Genomic DNA, 24,870 nt, shown 5'->3' on the forward strand with positions numbered 1-24,870 from the left:
TGTGACTCTGAGCCCCACACTGGGTGTAGATATTACTTAAAAAGATAAAAAAAAAATCATGTTTTATAAACTATAACATGGAAAGGAAAAATAGTAGAGATTAGAATCTCTAATAGTGTATTAATATTGCCAAACCAGCGATACAAGTAATATCTGTGCATTCTCTTTATCATACTCCTTCCCCCAAACACATACATACACACAGACATACAATTTCTTTCACATTTTATCTCTAACTATCTCAACTGAGGAGTCATCAGCTCACAAAAGAATTCAGTCACAGTGAAAGATGGCTATAGAGTACTATTAAATATACATAGTTCTTTTTTATCTTCTGCCAAGTATGAACTTTGTCTTAAAGGAAATACTATTTGTTAAAAGAAAGCAAATTTGTCTTTAGACAAACCATAAAATGTGAAACAGCCATGAATTAAGTGTTGTTTTTTTTTTTTTTTTTCCATATCCAGTGATATGTTTTTGATCTTCAGGGGGCCCAGACTAGATGGATCTGGGTCCTCTTTCTCTCCCAAGGTTATGCAGTTATTTGCATACTGTAATTATGGAATGAAATTCGAGGCTGCTTGGGTGGTAAGATTTGATGACCTTGGAGATCACTCCTAACCATAAGATTTCTATGATTAAGAACAAACAAACAAACGAACAACAAAAATGTAGGGAGCCCACAACATAGTTAAACTAGGAAAAAAACTGGAGAGGATAATTCGACAATATTTCTAATGCCACTTAGACTGTGTAACGTTGTTAAATGTCTAGAAAATGATTCTAGGTGCTGTTAAATAAGGAGCAAAGTCACCTACAAAAACACGTGGCAGTCAGTATTGTTCTCTAACTCTGCTGGGAACTGGCTTCTGAATTTTGAGTCATGGTCTGCTAAAAGGAAACAATTTTGGCTTGGCAACTTACCTTCTTTGTCTGAATTAACAAGATGTGTACAAAATTAACGAAGGCATACTCCAAGAGATCTCTAACTGAGTCCATCAACCTTATTAAACACGGTTCCACTTCACAATAGTTTTGTGGAGCCATAATGGCCTGAAGCTGTCTGAAAGATTTACTGTCTAAGGACTTTGACCTAAAATAAGATTTACAAGGGAAATTTTTGAGAGTAATATGAAAGCAAGAATGAGAATTACTCAAAGGGAGTGAGGCTGACATGATCAGGACGGTTTAAAAAAATACAGTAAAAGCCTTAGTTGGTACAGTAGAAGTTTCTTTTTTCAGATCTAACATTGTAGGGGAAAGTGCGTACAGAACATTGCATCAAGATCAAGATAACTTTTAGAGAGATTGCTTCATATCCTGGTGGCTTAACTTCCCAGAGAAAAGAAGAAAAAAAAAAAATCCTTACCACTGGCCTTCCTTAGGAAAGCTTTTCACTGATTTATGGATTGCAGAGGAGGCCACCAAGCAAAAGGAGAGACCCTATTCTCTCTTTACATCGAGAGGCCTTGATGTTTGAGGATACAGCTGCCTTCAGATGCTCAGATAAAAGACACTAAGTGCAAAGTAGTAGTATTATCTACTTATTATCCCACTTATCTGCTTATTCCTTCCTTGAAGTCCTACTTCTGTCTGCAATATCAATCACTTCTCCGTCAGCTTGTCTCACTACAAAGGGAGGATTTGATCCCCTGCTTAGCCCTCCAGAAGCAGCGGACCCATGCAAGACTAATTCATTACACCACCAAGTCCGCAGGACAAGATTATGTGGGGAGTGGGGGTGATATGCTCTTAGAGCACAATTCTTGAAAATGATGCAGACATTCAATCTACCTTTCCATCAAACATGGTCATCTAGGCACTAAACTTGGCATTGAGTAAGCACCAAACACATTAGGGGAGGTCTTGATACTTTCTCCAACTGGTTGGGCAAAATGGCAATGTGAAAGCAACTATTTAACATTATCCAAAAAAACTGACAGTCTCAAGTTGGTACATATAGATGGGTGAAATATAGAGTTCTTTCAAGAGATGGTACACAGGCAGTTATTTTTTTTAATAGACACCATCACAGTATACTGCAAAGAATCAGGAAAACTGAATGTGAGGCTGGCTCCTTCACCAACTGGCTATGTAATCCAGGGCTTATCACTTCACTTCTCTGAGCTTTGCTTCCTTCAAGGTAAAAAGATATTATCTATTAGATGATCTCTAAAGCTGATTCCAGTACTGACATTCTAAGAGAATGCCTACAGTGTTAGGATATAAAGAAAAAGAAGCTGGCTTGCCATTGTATTCAAAATAGGTCTTGCGCTTGGGAAAAAATACATAATAGTTTGGGCGAGAGACAAGAAGCACATTAGCAGACTGTGCTGAACTCCCAGCTGACTTGAACTCCTAGATTCATTCCAAAGTTTCATTTAACTGTCTTCATTAGCTGTTCTTAGTACATCAAAGAAGTGTTTCCAAATCCTTACAATTAGCCATGTAAACAGAAGTACAATTTATCACTTCGCCATGCTCAGCAAACAAGGTTTCTGATACACTATCACATCCTGCTGAGGATAATATCCTGACTAAAACCATTAGGTTGGGCATGCAAATATTAAACAGGGTTTTGCACAGAGAAAGGTTTCAACACTTTAAGTGAATCAATCAATAAATTTCCTGAATGTTAATGAGACTTGACCCACTGATCAACGTTAGCAGACATTGCCCAGACATTTTCTGTTTTAGTTGAATGAGAGCCAAGATCTCACTCTTTGATAACCAAGCAATCAACCAAACAAATCTTTATTCAGTCCTAAGTAGTGCTGATATTATTGACTATGCCCAAATATTCAACTCAGGAAGTCTAAACAAGAATCTGTAACAAAAAAGGAGGCAATCATGAGTAATTAAAGAAAGTAAGGGTTCCTTCAATGCCAATCAGCTGATCAATGCTGAAAATACCTTTCATGGTTAGTTTTATTATCTTCTGCAGGTAGGGCACATATGAAACAATGTTAAAGAACATATGTCTTTGGGATTGTATTCTTTCAATTTGGAGCTCCAGAACAAGAGCCATATTTTCAACTGTTTAACGGTATAAAATATTATAGGTGCCTTTTATTTATTTATTTTTATTTTGTAATGTTTATTTATTTTTGAGAGAAAGAGACAGAGTGTCAGCAGGAGAGAGGCAGAGAGAGAGAGGGAGATGCAGAATCAGTAAAGAGATATTATCTATTAAGAGAGAAGGAGATGCAGAATCGGAAGCAGGCTCCAAGCTCTGAGCTGTTAGCACAGAGCGCGAAGCAGGATTCGAACTCAGAAGCTGTGACATCATGACTTCATCATGGCCTGAGCCACTCAGGCACCCCAGGTGCCTTTATTTAGACATACTACTGACTTGTTCACTAATGAAGTTAAATTGCTTTTAATAACATTTAATTACAAACACATCCAAAGAGTTAATGTACTTATAATGGCATGAGATATATATTACATGCTTTCGTGAAGATCGAGAGTGATAATGAACATGAAATAACTTTTTTAAACTGTGGAAGGTTATTCAAACAGAAGATATTTTATTTGTTTGTTTTTGATGTATAGGTATCATTTTCTAAATCCATACTGCAGTTAGCTTTGGTTCATTCAAACAAAAACCTCTGACACAGAACATGATTTATACAGTAGAAGTGACAGACTAATTTTGAGAGAAAACTTGCAACATTAAACATTTTGTCCTGCCTAACAATCTTTAGAGATGACTTGGATTAGCCTCCTCAAATTTACATAAACTCAGAGAAAAATGTTCTTCAAAGCAAAAAAGAACAGCCTTCTAGGCACAATACTTTTTGATAACTCCCCAACTGCCCCAACTTCTGTTGTCTGATTTTATCGCAAATTGCTTTGCTGATGTCAAAGAAGCATTTTAAATTAATATTTACACATTCCAGATGAACAAAAAGAGCAGTAGATGGCATATGGAAATGGCAACAGAAAAATCCAATGAGGATGGACAGGAAATTGTTGGAGGGATTGTGTGTAGTTTTCAAAATTTCCATCAAGATAATGGCAGAGTAGGATGATTATGTAGTGTCCTTTAGGCTCCGTGGAGCACTCAAATTGCACCGCCTTCTTAGGGAGCTAAAAATTTGATTAAAGAGTTGAGTCCATTCGACCTCCAAACCAACAAACATTTGCTAAGCCTGAAATAAGGCCAGGCTTTGTAATGTGTTTTACAGAAAAGAAAGTAATGATTCCTGCTTTCTTGGAGCTTCAAGCTTCATGATCAATCTGTCATAATTTATAAATCAGTTTGTGACTCATTATGGGAATAAAATCAATGGTTCCAAATTTTTAGCCTTAAAAAAATATATTTAGCACTGCCAAATTTAGTGTATAAAGTGAGTGATCAACAAGATGATTCTAATTGAGAGAAGACATAGCATTAAAAGAACAACCTATATTTTCTTATGTTCCTGATCAGCTTTCTCTGAAGGTGAGTGACAAGGAGAAGGTTCAGCATGGAATTACCTGAGGTGGCCGCTGTGAAGAATAGCATGTTTGCGTGTCTTAAATAGGTGTAGTCATTAAAAAATTTTTATTTTTCTTTTGATACATCCCTAATGGGTAAATATATTTAATATATGTAAGTCATTTATAGTGTATAATTATTATAATCATATTTTCACTCAAAGACCATATTACTTATTCAACTAGTTCTAAACAAGTTATTATGCTTCAAATGAATACCAAATAAGTGGTAAAATACAAAGCAAGGTTCAAACGTAGTTCCGCCATCTACTGGGCACATAATCTGTAACCCAAATATGGTACAGCTGGTTAGTCAGACATAAACCACAGCTAAAATACAGAAACTGATCACCACGTCCTTAACATTGGCTTACATCCAATATTCTCTAGGGGACTGACTAGAGATAACACTGCTTGAAATAAAATTTTACTTTTATTTTTACCCAGAATACACTTTTACTCTTCTATTCAACCAGATCATCACATAGAATCAAAGTTGTAGAGGATGCCAGACATCTTAATACCTTTAATTTTAAACATTAAAAAAATACACACATGGGGTTCCTGGGTGGCTGAGTCGGTTAAATATCTGGCTCTTGATTTCGGCTCAGGTCATGATCTCACAGTTGGCGAGTTTCAGCCCCATGTCGGGCTCCACACTGACAGTGCAAGCCTGCTTGGAATTCTCTCTCTCCCTGTCTCTCTGCCCCTTCCCTGCTCTCTCTCTCTCTCTCTCTCTCTCTCTCTCTCACACACACACACACACAATAAATAAACTTAAAAAAATGCACACTTCTACAAACAGAATCAGAAAACAACAACTGTGAGCATTTGCTCAGCACTTCTTAAGGCTAGGCATGATTCTCATTGCTTTAACTTATATGATTTTTATTTATGATTTTATATTCATCTTAACCTACAAGGGAGGTGCCATTATAATTCACATTTTACAAATGAGAGAAGAAGCATAGAGTGATGAAATAACTTGCTGTAAGTCATATAATGAGCTAGGTAGTAGACATGGGCTTTGAACAGATTTTCTGCAGCCAAATTAACTTGCTTTTGTGCTGACCATGGCATAAAGCTCCTCTGGCCATCTCTGTGCACATGCTTGTACTTCTCATCAACGTCACAGACTAGAAAGTTGTCCATTTATGTGTGTGTGTGTGTGTGTGTGTGTGTGCGCACGCGCTTGTCTTTTCAGGCCTGCATTTAATCCATTACCTGCACTTGAATCTACTTGAACTTTCACCATGGCATCCATATACAACTGCCAAATTACATTTTCAGTACGTGCCCTTGTCACAGCCTCAAGTTGAGTCAACCATACAATGACAAGTCACCTGTTATTGTGCAGTAGGTGCTATCGCATCACAGTTCTAATACAGATGGTAAATTTGGGATTTGGGGTCAGAATTCTTTATTGTTTATGATAAGGAATGAAATCAATTGCTTAATAATAGTGCTTTGACTCTAACATTGGTCTTTCCGGATTTGGGAGCAATCTGATGAATAATTATCTAGAAAAAAAATTTTTTAATGTTTATTTACTTTTGAGAGAGAGAGAGAGAGACAGAGCATGAGCAGGGGAGGGGGAAGGAGAGAGGGAGACACAGAATCCGAAGCAGGCTCCAGGCTCTGAGCTGTCAGCACAGAGCCCGATGCGGGGCTCGAACTCACAGTCCACAAGATCATGACCTGAGCCAAAGTCAGAAGCTTAACTGACTGAGCCACCCAGGCGCCCCTCTAGAAATTTTAAAGAAAGTTAAAAAAAATAATTTGCAACTACTTCTAATCTTTGTGATTCAAGATTTTTTTTAAAGAAAGAATTACATGATAATAAAAGTTATGACACTACCAAAAAAAATGTGGATGTTAAAACTGATACAATATTGTAACATCTATATAAAACTACCTCTTAAGTTGTGTTTATTTAAAACAATCCATTGTGTTCTGTATTTGGCCTAATAAAAAGTAAATATTTAAAAAAAAGTAAATATTGGGGCACCTGTATGGCTCATTCGGTTGGGCGTCTGACTTTGGCTCAGGTCATGATCTCACAGCCCGTGAGTTCGAGCCCTGCATCAGGCTCTGTGCTGACAGCTCAGAGCCTGGAGCCTGCTGTGGATCCTGTGTCTCCCTCTCTCTCTGCTCTTCCCCTGCTCATGCTCTGTCTCTCTCTGTCTCAAAAATAAATTAAAAAAAAAACATTAAAAACTTTTTAAATTAAATATTAAAAAAATATTGAGCAATACTATTGTGATAATCTCTTTCTATTCACTACCTAATTTCATTTTCGAAATAATCACATTAATCCCATGTTATAAAAGAAAAAAAATACAACAACCCTAATGCTTAGGCAGGGTGAGTTATTCAAACACCCACAGTATTTAAATACAGAGTTCAAAGCACTTAGCCCTTGGAATAAATCTCTAACAATAAAATACTACTTGATTTGTTTTATGTGTTGGCATATGACATGAGATTTCACTTTTACAGGTTATTCTAGGAAAACTTTGATATTAAAATTTAGGTATCAAGATGTCTAGAGTTGAATATCAGTTACCTCTTTTGTAAGCAAAAAACTGAAGCTAGAGAGTTATAGTGATGTGTCAGGTCACCCAGCTACGTGGTGTAGAATCAGGACCAGAATTGAGGTTCCCAAATGTTTATGGTAGCACCTTGCTCTCTGCACAATAGCCTATTTTTGTATAGACTGCACAGTCTATTGGAATGTGTGAACCCAGAGTTTTTTCCTTTTGTAATTCAGTCATAAGGTAATGGCTGGGTTCTATCACCTATCAGACAATGTAGTGTCCTAGACTTTGCATAAGACTCATGGTTTTCCAACCACAAGCTACTCTTCAGCTGAACCTCTTGAGAGATTAAGAAGGCTAGTTTCGTTCTGCTGCTACAGAACAGTAATTTGAAATTGAAACCGAACTTCAAATTTGCCAAACCTCAGATGATTCTGGGAATTCTTTCAAAAACAAAACCAGCAAAGAAAATGCCTGTTTTATTCTTCACCATTGAGACTTTCACCAGATAAAGCAAGACACTGAATTTCTGTAACACTCAGAAGAGCATCCCATTACTACTGCATAAATTAAGAGCTCGGTAATCTTTTTTTCCTCTCCCTCTGAAACTATCACAAACTATCCCTATCTATTTAAGGACTGTATACAACCAGAATAAGAAAATATTTTGGGAGTCATTACCACTGTGGGAGTCATTACCATTCAAGGTCTTTTAGTATGACCAAGATGAGCATCCAGGTCAAAAAAGAAAAAAAAAAAAAAAGAAAGTTAAAAAACCCACTGGTACATCAGTTATTGCCTAAGATGCCATTATACAATGAAGAAAGATTTTGAAGTACACACTTAAATTTCTGTCATAGATTGAGACCTTTCTATATGTTTGTATGAAAGCGTGATTGCTGCATGCCCAAAATATGTGTCAACTCACAGTTCATATCTTTTGCTTCACTTTATTATTTGTTAATTTTAAAAGGCCAGCAAGGAGAACATATATTTCATATTTTCATAAAATCCCTCCGAGGCTGCAAGGCAAGGGATCGACAAGGCATGCGCGCAGCACACAGGAAAGATTACATCAAGAGAGCTTACTTCCTGTCACCCCAAAGAACAGATGCAACCAAGGGAAAAAGCCTTCTCTTCAAAAGGTGCAAGGCAACTGTTTTCCTAATTGCTCTTATTCTTGTTGTTGTGTCAGGGTGGGGTGCATAGGTTTGTTTGTGCATTTTTTAAACCAAAGGAAAGATTTTTGAGTGTAACATTTACCACTGGGTTTTGTTGTTGTGTTTTTGTTTTGTTTTGTTTTGCACACGATTTATGCTTTTAGAGAGGCTCGTTTTCAGAAGAAATCTGAATGAGGACACAGTGTGTAGAAGACATTCCAATGAACTGGTTAGGCAAGTAGTTGTTTGGAAGGAACATTGCCTCCGGGCTCAGGAGGCAGATGGAGGCAGCACATTGGAGAAGGAATGGGGGAGTAGCAGGATTTAGTCCCTTCTCTCTCCAGCTCCAGACAGTGTTCATATTCATGACTAATCTTCAGGAGTACAATCCCTCACCGCCCACCTAGCCTCCATGAAAAGCACCGAATGGGAAGTACTCATTTTCTCAAATATGAAAATGTTGCTTTTGTATACTGATTTTTGCAAGTCTCCCATCCCCCTTGCCCTGGAGAAAAGAAGGAAAAGAAAGTCACCAACTCTTTAGATTCCCCGCCACATAGTTATTATTTAGAACAGGTTTTGTCATGTGTTTCCAACAGGGCACATTGGTTTATATATCTTTTCACTAATGGTTATGGAAAATGTGTATGCGCGTGCTGTGGTCCTATCAAAGCCACGCTAAGATACAAAAGAAGTCGCAGCAAGACTGAATTCAGAAGCAAGGATTGGCAGTTTGTCTGTTACTAAGGATGAAGGGACTGAGTTATCAACCAGTCCAATTCCCTGCTTTTACACATAAGAGAAATAAGGCTCAGAGGGGGAAGTTGTCTGTCCTTCAACAAAAAGCCAATTAGTGACAGCAGCATGAGGACTAGGAGCCCAGACTTCTGACTCCCAGGCCAGTGGTTTCTCCCTAAACCTCCCAGCTGCTAAAGTTTGAGTACTTTTCACAATGGAAGAGATAGTGGGGTGCCTGGGAGGCTCAGTCGGTTAAAGCTTCTGACTCTTGATTTCAGCTTGGGTCATGATCTCATGTTGGTGGGATTGAGCCCCTGTTTTGGGCTCTGCACTGACAGCATGGAGCCTGCTTGATATTCTCTCTCTTTCTCTCTCTTTGCCCCTCCCCTGCTCACACACGTGTTCTCTCTCTCTCTCTCTCTCTCTCTCTCTCAAAATAAACAAACATGAAAAAAAAATTAATGGAAGAGATAGTAAATTTATAAGGTTCACATATGAAATACTAATTTTGGGGCTCCTGGGTGGCTCAGTTGGTTAAGCAACCGACTTTGGCTCAGGCCGTGATCTCACTGTTGGTGAGTTCAAGCCTCGCATCAGGCTCTGAGCTTCAGGCTCTGAGCTTCAGCCTCTGGGCTGACAGCTCAGAGCCTGGAGTCTGCTTTGGATTCTGCATCCCTGTCTCTCTGCCCGCACCGCACCCCCCCCACCCCAGCTCACACTCTGTTGCTCTCTCTCTTTCAAAAATAAATAAGCTTTCAAAAATAAATAAGCTTTCAAAAATAAATGAAAAATTTAAGAAATAAAACCCTAATTTTTCTTCCTATGCCAAAGGACCTCCAAAGAACCTAGTTTTACCTGTGATGTGTTGATTCTGGAATCTCAAGAAAAAGAGACACATTGGTTTCCCATTATCAATGATTCACAAAATAGATTGTTTTCCTTCTCCATATTGTCTTTAGTTTTCTTTCTATGTGATCAATTTCAAGTAGCTGAACAGTTTCTTTTTCAAAACCAACTATTTCTGGAAGGCACTTAAAATACCTTGGTTAAATGGGAAGTGGACTATATCCATTTAATTCACTAGCAGAGATGGTTTGTGCTGATTCCCTTTGTCCAGGGCAGCCAACATCACTAAATCCATAATGGTCCATTGATGTTCATATTATAGAAAAATCATCTTGACACCCAACCCAGACATCCAAAAGAGAGGAATATTTTTAAAAGCCATATTTTATAAGGCTGTCTAACTTCTAATTTAAATAAGAGCAGGTAGTAACAGCTATTTGAATGAAACATACTCAATTCCAAGACAAATAACATGGGCTTTATGTGTAATTTACTTTCTGATTCACTTTCCTGTACCATGAAGGTACAAAACTGAGATGACAAAATACCCACTCTCTTACTATCTCTTACAGAGGGTGTGATGAGAAAAGCTTTGAATAATATCATTAAGAGCTCTTCAGCTTTCTTGGGAGGATGATAAGTAGATACAATGAAGAACTGTGGTTTTTTTAATGTATAGATGAATGATATGTCTCTCCTAAACACAAAGAATAATTTTGATAGACGAAAGAGAACAAAATGAAGCTCACATCACTGCTGACAATATTTTTTTGATAGGCACCCCGACTCAGCTCACCTATCTGCACAAATGAAGTGAGAGGCTGCACAACGACTGCACAAACTAAATTGGTAAGTCTGTCTGTCTCTGTCTCTGTCTTTCTAACACGCACATACACAAACACACAGACACATTTAGGTTTTACCTTTTACCAGATGAAGACTCCCATAACCCTCCTAATCATAAATAATTAATCCAGCTACTGGTTTCATCTGCTTTTTTTTTTTTTTTAAAAAGTCTCTATTTTAGCATTTTATCAACATGTTTCTTGTTTTTTAGTTAGTAGCATAGTCACCTTTATCCTTCATGAGGTTGTAAAGTAAAGGGACTCATTTTCATCTCTGTTCCTACTTTAGGAGCTGGCACTTAGTATGTCCTGAATAAATGCTAGGGAAGAAAATGTAGACAAGACATATTCCTGTAGAGAGACTCAGTCTTAATCCTTACACACCTACTTACCTTGACAATAAGAAAAGAGTTTGGGGTCAGATGTATGGCAGGCACCTCCACATCTCTAGCCGCCATCTTCTAGTTACCCCTATTCTTTATGCTATAACTGGTTCAGCAAGACCATCAGGTTAGAATGCATCACTGTCTTTCTTGAACTGACCCCAATGCAACTATATTGTCTATTTCCTTACTCCTTTTCTTGCCTGTTGGGTTCAAGCCAAACCAAAATGGCCTTCCCCCCATTACACAGTTTACCACTTAACTCAAAGGGTTAACTCAAGGGGTCTTGAGCTAACAGCTCACATATAGGTTCAGGGAACTTAAAAATAATCATTTGTGTTACTCTAGGTAAAGGCTAATATTCTCCAGTTCTTACATATCGCCATCATTTGCTGTTCTCTTACATCGATGCTTCACACATTTAAACCTGTTCCCTAACTTAGTTCTCACAGCCTGAAATGATTTCTCTTTCTTCTCTTTCACCCGGCCCATATATTTTCTGAGCTTTCAAATAGAAATGAATATGAGAATCCCTGCTGAATTTTATCTATATTCTCCTCTGGTGCTTACCAGTTTCTATCTTGATAAGAGTTGTTTGTATGTATCTCCTGTTTGGTAACAAATTATGAAGTCCTTGGGAGTAGAAAATGCTTTGTTTATTCATCAAATCCTCAGAATGTCTCAAGTATAGAAAGCAGCAAATGTTAGCTAAGTGCAGGACCACCGAGCTGCTTAGTGCCTAACAGTTATCATTCTTATAGAGTCTGATATGAATACTGTCGCCAAAGTTATAATGCCCAGAAGTCATAACCAATGACTAAACTCTGGTCCATTGTTCAGTATGGGTACCCATTTATTTTCTCATCTATTTATCTCTCAATAGGTAAGAAACAAATATTTTATTTGATATGATTATCGATTGATTGATATTTTGAGAGAGAGAGAGAAGGTGTGCCTGCACATGTGAGTGGGAGAGGGTTCCCATCAACACAGAGCCCAATGCAGGGCTCCAAACCAAGAAGTCTGAGATCATGAACTGAGGTGAAATCAAGAGTCAGATACTTAATCGACTGAGCCACCCAGGTGCCCCAGGTGTGATCATTTAGATCATTTATAACCTAGTTCATTAACTTCATAATTGTCTCCCCTAATGATTTTAAGTTATAGATAGTGATAGACTAAGCTCTTTTAGTTAAACTTTGCACCCTTAGCAGAGTATCTTTAACTTAGTAAATAATCAGCAAATTCTTGTTGAATTGACAAGAATACAAGCTTTAAACTATAGTCTTTTTGCCAGGGAAAAGATTCTTATAAACCCACAGTTTTAGAAAACCACGTATGATGGGGTGCCTGGGTGGCTCAGTCAGTTAAGCCTCTGACTTCAGCTCAGGTCATGATCTTGCACTCTGTGAGTTCAAGCCGCACATCGGGCTTTGTGCTGACAGCTCAGAGCCTGGAGCCTGCTTTGGATTCTCTGTCTCCCTCTCTCATTGCCCCTCTGCCTCTCATGCGCGCTCTCTCTCTCTCTCTCTCTCAAAAATAAATAAACATTAAAAATTTTTAAGAAAACCACATATGAGAATTTGTTTAACAACATCTTACTGATGAAGACACATGAAGCCAACCACTTAATATGTTTAATTTCTTTTTCTAAACTATGATATTCTACATTTTTATTTTCTTAATGGCATAACCCAGCAGAACTTTCCACATGTTTTAAGATGAATGACAGCTAAAACTGTCTATTTTAAAGTAGAGACTGGCCTAGAAGTTCCTTCTTTGTCATTATGGTTCTGTACCCTTGGGCAAGTCACTGTCCACTCAGAGCCGAAGTTCCTCCGCCTATAAAAATACGGATGTTAAATATTGGATTGCACCATATTTCTCCAACATCAGAATCACCTGGAGGGCTTTATTGAAAGATTGTTGCCCTCCCTCTCCTAGTTTCTGTTTCAGCAGATCTGGAGTGGAACTCAAAATATTTTCATTCTTTACAGTTCTTGATGCTGCTGGCCAGAGACCACATCTTGAGATCTAGGAGTCCATGCAGCTCTGATTTTAATATCATACTAAGATTCAAAACAAGGGATATCAGGGTATCCAATTCCAAAGCTTGTGCTCTAGAGCAGAGAACATTTTACTATGTTAAGATTACTGAATGAAATGCAAATAACTAATATAAAATGATAGTAATTAAAGTGAAAATGTTTTTTGTAAGTTCTATAAAACCTGAATGGACACCAGAGTAGATCAGCTTAATTTTTTTTTATGTTTATTTCTTTTTGAGAGACAGAGAGAGACAGAGGGCAAGTGAGGGAGGGGCAGAGAGAGGGACACATAGAATCTGAAGCAGGCTCCAGCCTGCTGAGCTATCAGCACAGAGCCCAATGCAGGGCTTGAACCCATGAACCCCGACATCATGAGCTGAGCCAAAGTTGGATGCTTAACCGACTGAGCCACCCACGTGTCCCCAGAGTATATCAGCTTTGAAAAGAAATCTACTTCAAAATTTGATTTAATTTGAAGAAAACTCTATCTAGTTTCAAATGAAAAAAAAAAAAAGGGGGGGCTAAATGGAGATTACAGCATGCTAGTATATCTTCAAATACTACTTTCTTTTTTTTTTGAAATACAAAAATACAAATCCATACCAATTTCACCTTTTCCTACAGCAGTAATTACTCTATGTGGGATTGAAAATTTCCTGTTTCCAGATTTATCATATTCTAAAGAGGAACAGCAATGAGCAATCACCACTGAGAACTGGCCACACACAAAATATTGTGTTAATTGCTTTACACATCCCATCTCCATTCTCTAAACAGTTTTTCTCTGGTGGGTCATCAATACCATCATCCTCATTTCACAAGTGGGTGAACTGAAGCTCAGAAACACACCAGAATTTAGCTAAGGTCCTCCAAGTAGTGGATGAGAGATTGGGATTCAAATGCAGGCAGCAATCTCCCTCCAGCTTGAACTCACTACCACTAACTATCTTTAATAGTAGATGGAAAGGCAGGTCTACAAATCCAGAAAGTTAGGTTTAGTCCAGGGTCAACCATAAACCCTAGTGGAAACACTGGAGAAGTTCAGCCTCATCAACTTGGATCCTAGTTTTCCTGTCTATTAAAGGAAAGCTGGAGTAGAACTATGTATCGTGTCTATAGCTCCTGAGTCTAATATTCTAGAATTTTCCAGGTTTTGTAGATTAAAACTATATTAAATGAACTGGTCACTGAAGGAAAGAACAGGTGACTTACAGCATATTACTTCAGACAAATCATTTTTTCTCTAAGCCAGCATGCTAGGATTTCAACCTCGTCAGTTTTTAAGAGAATGCAAGGTCAGAATCAGCTCCTGTGTTTCTGCTGAAATCCTTTTCTGTTTATCTGCCCTCTTCAACTTTGTCATTGTGAATGCATATACACTAAGCACAGTGTCTTAAGTAACATTGCTGAGGTTACACCAAAGACAGGTGTTAGGGGAACTATTTCCCTGGGGCTATCATTTCCAACTCTCCCTCCTCAAAAACAGAGGGAGGGGATAGAAGGAAAAAGGGTTTCTTTTCAGATTAAACACAGCGACTGCAAACACCTTCCCCTAGGCAATAAATTCTCTGCCATGCGTGCTGCAGTTTACCCAAACACCAAATCAAAAAGCAAACAGCCCCTTTTGTAAGGGAGGAGCTGTCACCTGTCAACTGATGTTTGTGAATTTCTAGAGAAGAAAAAAGACAGAAAGAAAGAAAATCCTTTCCCTTATTTTATTAAGCAGACTGTTTGTTCAAGGTTTGAAATGCATACTTGTGTTTAGGGTAAAAGTCCCTGGCCTGGCAATCCTGAACAAAGTGGTCCCTTCTGATTGGTTACAGTGCACAAAGAACAGAACAGGACAACAGTCTGCTCTTCTGGGGACCCCTGAACTCCGTCTAATCAGAGTGGATATCGGGCCATCTCATAAGCAACATTAAGGGACTACAAACCCATCTTCCAAAAACTGGAGGGTTTTTTCTATGTGGAATATATTTTGTCTGTTTCACTTGTTTTTATAGAACTAATAAAAGCTTATTTGGTACAAATTATGATTGAATGATTATTTTAATGGCAGCAGCCAAGGAATGAGAGCAGTAAAGATACTAAAACAAGGGTTAAGAAGCGCTGCATGGAAAAGGAGAAAATGTTATGTACATTCCCATGTTCAGGGCTAGCCCTAGGGGGATAGCTTGCAAATATACTGGGTACCTTTCTTTCATAGCCTTTCTTCATACTGTCTGCATCCCAATGAAGCCTGTCCACCCCACTCATCAGCGCTCCATTCTCCAAGGTGTCCTACTCATCTCTAGTCACAACTAACATCCCTTCCACCGATTACAGTCAAAGGTTGTTTAAACACGGACTATTTCACCTCAATGTGCAAACGGCCAGAATCCCCTTTAGTCACCTAGAAGCATTCACATTTTTTTAAAAGTAGTCTTTCATGCCCAGTGTGGAGCCCAATGTGGGGCTTGAACTCACAACCCTGAGATCAAGACCTGAGCTGAGATCAAGAGTCAGACGCTTAACCGACTGAGCCACCTAGGTGCCCCAAAGAACCGCACTTTTTTTGGAAAGAGATTGTATAACCAAAATTGATTTCAAGTTTATAGACACTTTTGCACAGTTGTAGGAGTATAAATCAAAAACAAACTCATGAAAATAAATTTGGTATTATTAACACTGGTGTTAATACAGTTTTATTCTAAGCATCTAGCACAAGAAAACATTTTATAAATAAATATTCTTAAAAATCTATGAGTAAAGAACAGTTAAATAGATCATTGTAGATTTATGTAATGACATATAAGACAACAATTAAAGCTCTTTTGAAGCTTAGTAAATAAGAGAAATAGGTTCACTTCTGAATGCGAAAAAAGTAGACTGGAAAATTTATATATGACGTGATCCAAAAACATCTTAAAAAATCTATTTCTTCAAGGAAGAAAACTGGAAAAAAGACTAAAATTTTATAATTGTTATCATGAAGCTGAGATTATATATGCTTTTGATATTTACTTCTAAAATTCTTTTTTTATGATTTTATAATCAGAGCAATTCATTAATTTGCATTTTATTATAAAAAGTAATATATATTCACCTATCTCAGAGTTCTTATGAAAAACAGCACAGACAAGTGATAACAAAAATGATTTCTAAATGACTATAATTTTTTATGTCAGGAACTTTGAATGAAAGCAAATCAGACAATGAAATAAACATTGTAATTCTCTGAGGCCAATGATAGGTATTATTGTCTATCCATAAAAACGAAGGAAAGGTTCACAGAGATTATCAAGTTAACATGACTAAAATTGGTAAAGACAGAATTCCAATCACAGTGTATCTGACTAAAACTCTCATGTCATAATTCTGAAGTAATAAACTGTATAGCCCCGTTAAGTATAATGTAGTCATCAAAGTAAAAAAAACCAAAAAACAAAAACAAAAAACCCTTAAACAAGTCTGCCTACACTGAACTGTAGTGTTTTTCTAGAAGACCTGACCAGAGGAAGTAGAAATGGGAGAGAAGTGGGACACCTGGAAAGGAACAAGGGAATGCATAGGAGAAACAAAGAGGGTAACAGTGGAGATGTGAAGGTGGTTCTAGAAGCCTGAAGGAGACCTGGTAGGAAGGAAAGGGAAGGAAAATAGGGATGCCTTCTTTCAAGTGAGCTCTTGATATTGGCATCAGACTTGGGGTTGGCAGACATTATTCATGTCAGGTGTCTGGGAGACCAACATTTATAGAAAATAATTCCTGTTTATATGACATAGCAATAATCATACCCTTTCCACCTCTTGAGCCAGGAGGAGGCATGTAGGATAGGAAATTAAGAATTTTTGAGTGACTCATGCAGCAAGGTTGTTAACCAGCCCCTTGTAGCCTGACTAGAGCGACCTAATGAAAAATACTTTGTTCACAGAGTATGTTCGTTATAATATATATATATGTATGTATGTATATATATATATTTGTATAATATATATACATACATATATGTATGTTATACATATATAAAAATGTATATATACATATATTATACATATATACAAATATATAATATATAATATTTTTATTACAAATATGTAATATTATTTGTATATATGTGTAATATATATGTATATATATTTATATATATGTATACATATATATGTACACAAATATATATATTTGTATATATGTATAATATATATATGTATATTTAAAGAATGAAATTTTGCAAATGAGGACAAAAGATTAGCATATAAAAACAATCTTGATACAATTCTATAATGTTAGAAAATACCTATAGGTGTGATTCTGAGAGGGAGAAAAGGTTGAGGGAGGTATAGAGGGACCGTTTTTAAACTTATATTCAATAAAAATTCAGCAAATTAGAGCTCTGACATGATTTATAGTCCTGCTTGGAAAATATAAGTACATATTTTTCTTTGAAAAAAAATTCTGATGAACAAAATTGTACATAGAATTCCCTATTATTCCCGATATTATTCAGTCAGAATTGTAACTTTAGTATGAAGGAAGAATAACATCAACGGTAAATACCTGGTTCAATAAAATAGACTTATTCTCTTGAGTTCTTTAAAAATACATTTGACAGTTATAAGTAAAACTTATAACATTGTCTGATAGAGTGTTCAATGTACATAGACGTATTTTACATATATTTTATATATATTTTATATATACATTTTATATATGTCATATTATATATGACAACATCATGGGGGAGGGTTATGAAACCAATATGTGGTAAGTTTTCTACATTCCATTTGAAGTGGTAAAATATTGATTCTCAATAGACTGTAAAAAATTATGACTATAGTCCCTAGAGAAACAATTTGAGAATATGCAAAGAAATATAGCCAAAACCAAGATAGAACAGTTAAAAGAAAATACTAAAAATAGGTCAAATGATCTAAATAGTGGTAGAAAAAAGGGAGACAAAAGAGCAATGGAGAAAAAAACCAAACAAACAAAACATAAATGGTGTATATGTATACATATATTATGTATAATATATGTATACATATATGTAATATTTGTATATATGTAATATTATATACAATGAAAAAATATATATATACATATATATATATATGTATACATATATATAATGAAACTGTTATCAATATGCCAATTAATAGAGATTGCCAGAATGGATAAAAAGTGACCCAGCTATATGTTTTGTAGAAGAAACTCACACAAATATGAACCAAAAACAGACAGACTTGAAAGGAGCAAAAGACAAATCCATAATTGGAGTTGAAGACTTCAGTATTCATCTGTCAGTAATCAATAGAACTATGAAACTAAAATAAACAAGGATAGAGAAAAACTGTATAATACCACAAACCAACAGAACCTAATTGACATTTATAGATCAGCGTACGCCCACAGAATATTCACCAAGATAAACCATATCTTGACTCATGAAACAAACCTTAACAAATTTCAAAAATTTGCAATCATACAAAGTATGTTTTCTGATCATAATGGAATTAAACCAGAAGTCAGTAAGGGACAGGTAACAGGAAATACCCAAATACTTGGAAATTAAACAGACTTATAAATACACATAGGTCAAAGACAGAGTCTCAAGGGCAAACAGAAAATGCTTTAAACTGAGCAATATAAAAATACAACATATCAACATTTAGTGGATGCCACCAAAGCAGTGTCTCATGGGAAATTTATAAACATAAATACTAACATTAGAACACAAGAAAGATCTCAACTCAGTAATATAAACTTCTAATTTAAGAAACCTGAAAAAAAGACGAGCAAAATAAACCCAATGAAGCAGAAGAAAATGAGACCAGAAATAATAAAGTTGAAAACAGAAAGACAATAGAGAAAAACAGGGAAACCAAAAAGCTGAGCTGGTTTCTCAAAATATCAATACTATTCATAAATTTTTAGCGAGACTGATGGAGAAAAAGAGGACACAAGTTACCAATGTCAGAAATGAACAGGAGGATATTACAGATCCCATAGGTATTAAAAGGGTAGTAAGGAAATACTCCAAACAATTCTGTACAAAAAAAAAAATCAAAACTTTGATGCAATTAACCAATTCCTTACAAACCACTATTTATGAAAACTTACCCAAGATAAAACAAATCATCTCATTAGGTCTGTAACAATTAATGAAACTACCTAACGAGCTTTCTAAAAAAGAAATATCCATGCCCAGATGGTTTTATTAGTACATTCTTCCAAACGTTTCATAAGAAATTATATCAATTTTACTTAATCTTTCCCAGATATACAGATACCTCATACAAAGCACAAACACAGAAATCATACTGAGGTTCACATGAATAAAACTGGCAAGATGAAAATGACCATGCATCATAATTATTAATACCATCTCTCAACGGTGGGCTTAACCCTCATTTGCTTTAAACTGTAGTTTCTTTCCTATCTATCAGAGCCCAAAACATTAAAATTCTACAAAAGTCTACAAAATTCTATCTAGTCTTATCATTTTAGATATTATAAACAATGTCACAATGAAGCCTTCATTTCTGTATAGGTGTGTGTGTTTGTGTGCATGTCTGTGTGTGTATGTATGTATGTCAGCATATATATTTGTGTATATACTTATTTATATATTTTAAATTGCTTTGTGAAAGAAATTCCTAGAAGTAGCCTTAAAGAATGAGTGTAAATACCTTTAAAATTTAATAAATTAGAATAGGCATATTGTTCTCCAAATACATCAATTTATACTCTTGTCCAAAGTGAAAAGGTTGTCTGTTTCCCAGTATCATCAGCACTGGATATTACCAATCATTTAAATCTTTGCTGACCAGGTAGAAGACAATTTATGATGAACAGTGAATCTCATTCTTTGACTTCACAATTTTTTTATTAGAGAAGTTGAATATTTAATGTCAGTTAAACATATGTGAAGTACTTATACTCTTTGCCAAAGAGCAGGGATTTTATCTTTCTCTTATTTTAGTCTCTTTTAAATTTTTATTTTATTTTATTTTATTTTATTTTATTTTATTTTATTTTATTTTAGAGAGCGTGTGCATGCATGAAAGAGAGAACACAGAACGGGCAGAGAGAGGAGGAGAGAGAGAATCCTCAGCAGGCTCCACACTATCAGCACCGAGCCAAATGCAAGGCTTGAACTCATGATCCGTGAGATCATGACCCGAGCCAAAGTCGAGCCCTTAACTGACCGAGCCACTCCAGTGCCCCTCTTTCTCGTAGTTTTAAATATTTAGGTTGTTAGGGCTATTAAACCTTTGCCATGTGTTATAAAATTTTAAATGTATATTTTGTCCTTTTTTCTATAGAAATTTCTCCTTAGCTAAATGTTTAAGCCTCATCATTTAAAACTTCTAAGCTTTACAGTATAGTATTTTTAATAAGTTGTTTTCATAACAAAAACTTGGGCCTCTTTTCCTTTCCCTGTTTTGGTCAATTTGACTCATAGTTCAAGGCTTAAATAAAAATCTCTGTAACACATTGCCTTCTCTGTAACACACTGCCAGTCCTTCTCAGGCACAATAAATCATTCCTTTTATGTGTGTCTTCAAAAAGTATATACATATGAATACTTTTCCTAAGTAACTTTATACACATTGGCTCATTTGCTACATTAGGGTGTTCTCAAAGCTAGAGACCATGATTTCTTCATCTGTATCACAAAGAACATAGCACACAGTAAGTACTAAGGAAATGTCTGTTGCTAGATCTAGTGTATATATACTTGAAATCTTACAGGAATCATGGGCCATTTAAGATGTAGGGCAGTATGCTGTGGTCTACGCCTTTCCAAATACAAGCACACTATCTGCTCTTTTGAAATGCAGAGGTGATGAGCTAAAGACTCTTCATGTATATCTGGGATGCTACAATAAGAATTTATAAAAATGGATGGTTTTAGATAATTACCACTCAAATTGCAAGGGAAAAACCCAGTTCAATTATATACGGCTTCTTCTAAAGCACAAAGAGTCAACAAATGCACAAATAAAAGTTATGTAGTTTCCATGAATCATTCCAGGAGAACATTTAAATATTGATGCCATTATCTACCCATTGAAGACATGACAGGCATACTGTGACAGTTTGTAAATAAGGCAAGGCTGAGATGTGAAGTAATATATACTGGACATTAGAATCAGAAGCCAACAGGATCTTGGAAACATAGGCTAAATTATTTTAAAAAATTGAGAAATCTCATTCATCTTCATTTGCTAATTCAATGTAGTTCAGTCTTCAGTGACATTAAAATCATTCTAATGAAGAAGGCACATATACTCTCTGCAATTCAGACTTCTTTGCTAATAATCAGAGCAACACATTAAGATTCCGTTTCTTGACTAATTATCAAGGTGAAGGTTATATCAAAAGTCATTAAAGATGGATGCCATTCTCGATTTCACGATTTCTGTCCTTAATAATCGGACATGTTGTTTCATGTCCACAGATTCATATTTCTTGCACAGTGAGAACATCTAGGCTGAGATCCAAAATTTAAAAAAAAGCTATTACATGGAAAACGAAAGTAACTTATATGTAGCGTTTTGGAACTATTTAGCTATTAACCTATACATAAGTCAAGCAAAAATATACTATGAAGTAATAGAAGGAAAGAACCTCACACTAGTTGCAGCAGCTTCTTGTTTGAAGGATGATGTCATTTCAAAAATTTGTGATTTAGAATTATAACAGGACCATATGGATCAATGTTAAGTTGAATGCTCTCGGTTTCAATCAGGTCAGTCCTCCCAGGAGCGTTATTAAAAGTCAATTTCAAAGAATCAATATAAAGTGTATATATATATATATATATATGAATAACTGATGCTCGGGAAATAATGTTGAACACAAATGGATAATTCTTTTAAATATCAGTACTTCTTAAATAACAATATCCCTCAACCCATGAAGCAGTGTATTCTTAGGTAGATACTTATCAGGAGAGCAATGGCATCTGTGTAATTTCTTGGCTTTCTCCCCTTCATTCTTCCCATTTTCTTTTAAAAAAAAATTTTTTTAATATTTATTTTTGAGAGAGACAGAGACAGAGCGTGAGTGGGGGAGGGGAAGAGAGAGAGGGAGACACAGAATCTGAAGCAGGCTCCAGGCTCTGAGCTGTCAGTACAGAGCCCAGTGCGGGGCTCAAACTCATGGACTGTGAGATCATGACCTGAGCTGAAGTCGGACACCCAACCGACTGAGTCACCCAAGTGCCCCGATTCTTTCCATTTTCTAACATCCTGTATAGCTTCCATGTCTCTTACTCAGGTAGTGTACTAGGATTTCTCTAAAGTTTCCTTAGCTGATTTGTAAAAGCATCACAATGGACTTTAAATGACTGAAGTTTTGCTCGAATAGCAAATCTGGGTACTTTCCAGCAGAAGCAAAAAAAACAGTGCAAGTAAAAAATAAATTACCTAAAAAGCATAATGCTTTTGGCACTGACATACCATAGTCAAAAGGGAAGGAATACAAGAGGCAGATGGGACTGGAAGCATTGCTGATGTGAATGCTCAAGAAGAGAATAACCCCCTGGCTGGAGATATTCTAGAACTGCACTACCCAATATATTACCAACTAGCCACAGGTGGTCATTCAAATTTAAATTAAATAAAGTTAAAATTAAGCTTCTCAGTTGTACCAACCACATATCAAATGCCCAAAGGATACATGTGGCTGGTGACTACTGCATTGAACAATACAGAATATAGAACAGTTACATCATTGAAAGAAACTTCTTTTGGACAGGGCTGCTTGAAAAAGAACTTTTGGACTTTATAGATAACTTCCAAATCTCATTTCTTATGACTTCAAAATTTCCTGAGGGTCTATTATGAGACATATATTGAAACAAATACTGAGCATGACAAAATATGGCCCCTGTCCCCTTGAGAGACAGAGAAATAAACAATGATAATATTTTATAATATGTAATAGGACTAAAAATATACCTCAGTTGCCTCAGAGGAATGGTCTCTGCTATATGGTGAAGAATGGTGATATAGAAATTTTCCCAGAGAAGATAGAATACACGGTTGTTGAGGGGTAGATAGGAATTGGGTAGAGGGGGAAAAAATCAACCTCCCACCCCCTCAATAAAAAACCCAAGATGTTCCTAAGGACAAAATTTTTAATAATATAATGAAGTAAACAGCATGACACATTAAAAAAATCACATGCTACAGTGTGTGAAAGTGTGTGAAATGACAGTCGAAACTGTAAATAAAAAGGCTTGATTCTCCATTTTAAGCTTTATATAAATTTGCTCACTTTTATGAGCCCAGGAATCAGAACAGAAAATCCCCAGAGAGAACATACAAAGATAAGTTTGCCTAGGCTCGCACTACCTAGCAAGAGGTGATGTTATTCAGTGAATTGGGGATATCCTAATTTCGAAGCCACTGTCGTATAAGAATTTCCCCCATTTATGTTTAATTATAATACATTCCAAGGCCTTGGGTGACCTGCCTTAGATTTATCCATCAGTCTCCTTTCACTAGCTCAAAGATAACTGAAAAGTGTATTGATACTAGAATGGAAGAGGCCACTGAAGAATTGCATTTTCTTTTCATCAACTTAGTGACAAAACATCAGTGTAACCACAAAGTTACAACTTCATATTTTTGGTTGTTCCCTCTTCCCTTTCCCGACACACCTTCATCCAATATAAAAAAAAAAAGTACAATCCAAAGAAAGAAAGAAGTACAATGCAGATGAATACACACACACACACACACACACACACACACAGAGTGAAAATTCCAGAAACATCTTCTATCAGAAAGGCAAGGCAAGGTATTTTTAAAGTGATTTCCAAGATCATGCCCACATGTGTTCTATGAAATATCCACCTTTTCTCTACCTTTTGTTTTTGGCCTATTTTTCTAGAAGGGTTTGTTTGTTTGGGTGTGTGTGTGTGTGTTTACAGGAAAGGCAACAGAATTTGTACGGTGAATAATCATTTAAAAAATAACAAAACAAAACAAGCCCACTAGCACGATGTACTGCACAAATACAGAAAATTTCATCCAAACATTTAGGATAAGTGTCTTTTATTATTATTAACCCATTACACTCCTTTGTATGAGAAACTGAGGCCTAAGGTCACTAGTGACTCAGTGGTAAAGCCAAGAAAACAAAAGTCAAAAAACAAAAACCACCTATTTTATGTATTATTTACCTTCTTTCCCCTTGTTCTATTACTAGGTACTTAAACTTGTGTCTTCACATTGAATTTACTTTCTCCTCCCTCATTAAAGAAGAAGAGTTCCATCCTGCCCTAGTATAGACAGAATTTGGATAGAATTTAGATCTAGACTCGGACTCTAACTGTCTCTTCCCCCTATAAAACCTTGGACTGGTATCATCCTTCCAAAACTGGGAAAGACATGAGGAAAGATTCAGATAAAGGATGTAAGGGATTATTCCCAGCCCAAATTTCCCACACTAGTGGAAGAAGCACATGCAGTAGGCAGAGTTGATGAAGAGAATCCACAAATGCTTAATTTTCTCTACTGACCGCACTGACTTTCTGCCCAATGGCCTAGCCCATTCAGAGCCACCTGCCTTCTCATATGCCATGAAATACAGAGATTTAACAGAGATGTGGATAGCATGGCCCACAGATTATAGGAGAATCTCCTGCCACTCACCCACATGGGGTCACTGAGGTCTGAGTCCTGCATGCGGATACAGTCCATGCTAATCTCAATCTTGTTTCTTGCACCATTTTCTGATGGCTCATCCACAAAGTTCAAGTCAATGGGCTGAACTGAACATATAGGCCTATAATAAAGGACAAACAAAAGGGTGTTAGGCAGGGAATGGGACTAAAACA

The 24,870-nt window shown here is 36.3% G+C and overlaps 1 protein-coding gene across 4 annotated transcripts in view; it reads right to left on the bottom strand.

The window, feature by feature from the left end:
* TP63 (tumor protein p63) overlaps positions 1-24,870 on the bottom strand; it is a 228,537-nt gene that overhangs the window by 119,276 nt on the left and 84,391 nt on the right. For all 4 annotated transcript variants that reach the window (XM_078453137.2, XM_078453136.2, XM_078453135.2 and 1 more), the window contains exon 3: positions 24,686-24,818. In XM_078453137.2, the coding sequence (XP_078309263.1) occupies positions 24,686-24,818 (133 nt within the window). The remainder of the gene's footprint in view (positions 1-24,685; positions 24,819-24,870) is intronic.

Source organism: Panthera onca, chromosome C2 (genome assembly GCF_046562875.1).
Source record: "Panthera onca isolate mPanOnc1 chromosome C2, mPanOnc1 haplotype 2, whole genome shotgun sequence".
NCBI classification, from domain to species: Eukaryota; Metazoa; Chordata; class Mammalia; order Carnivora; family Felidae; genus Panthera; species Panthera onca.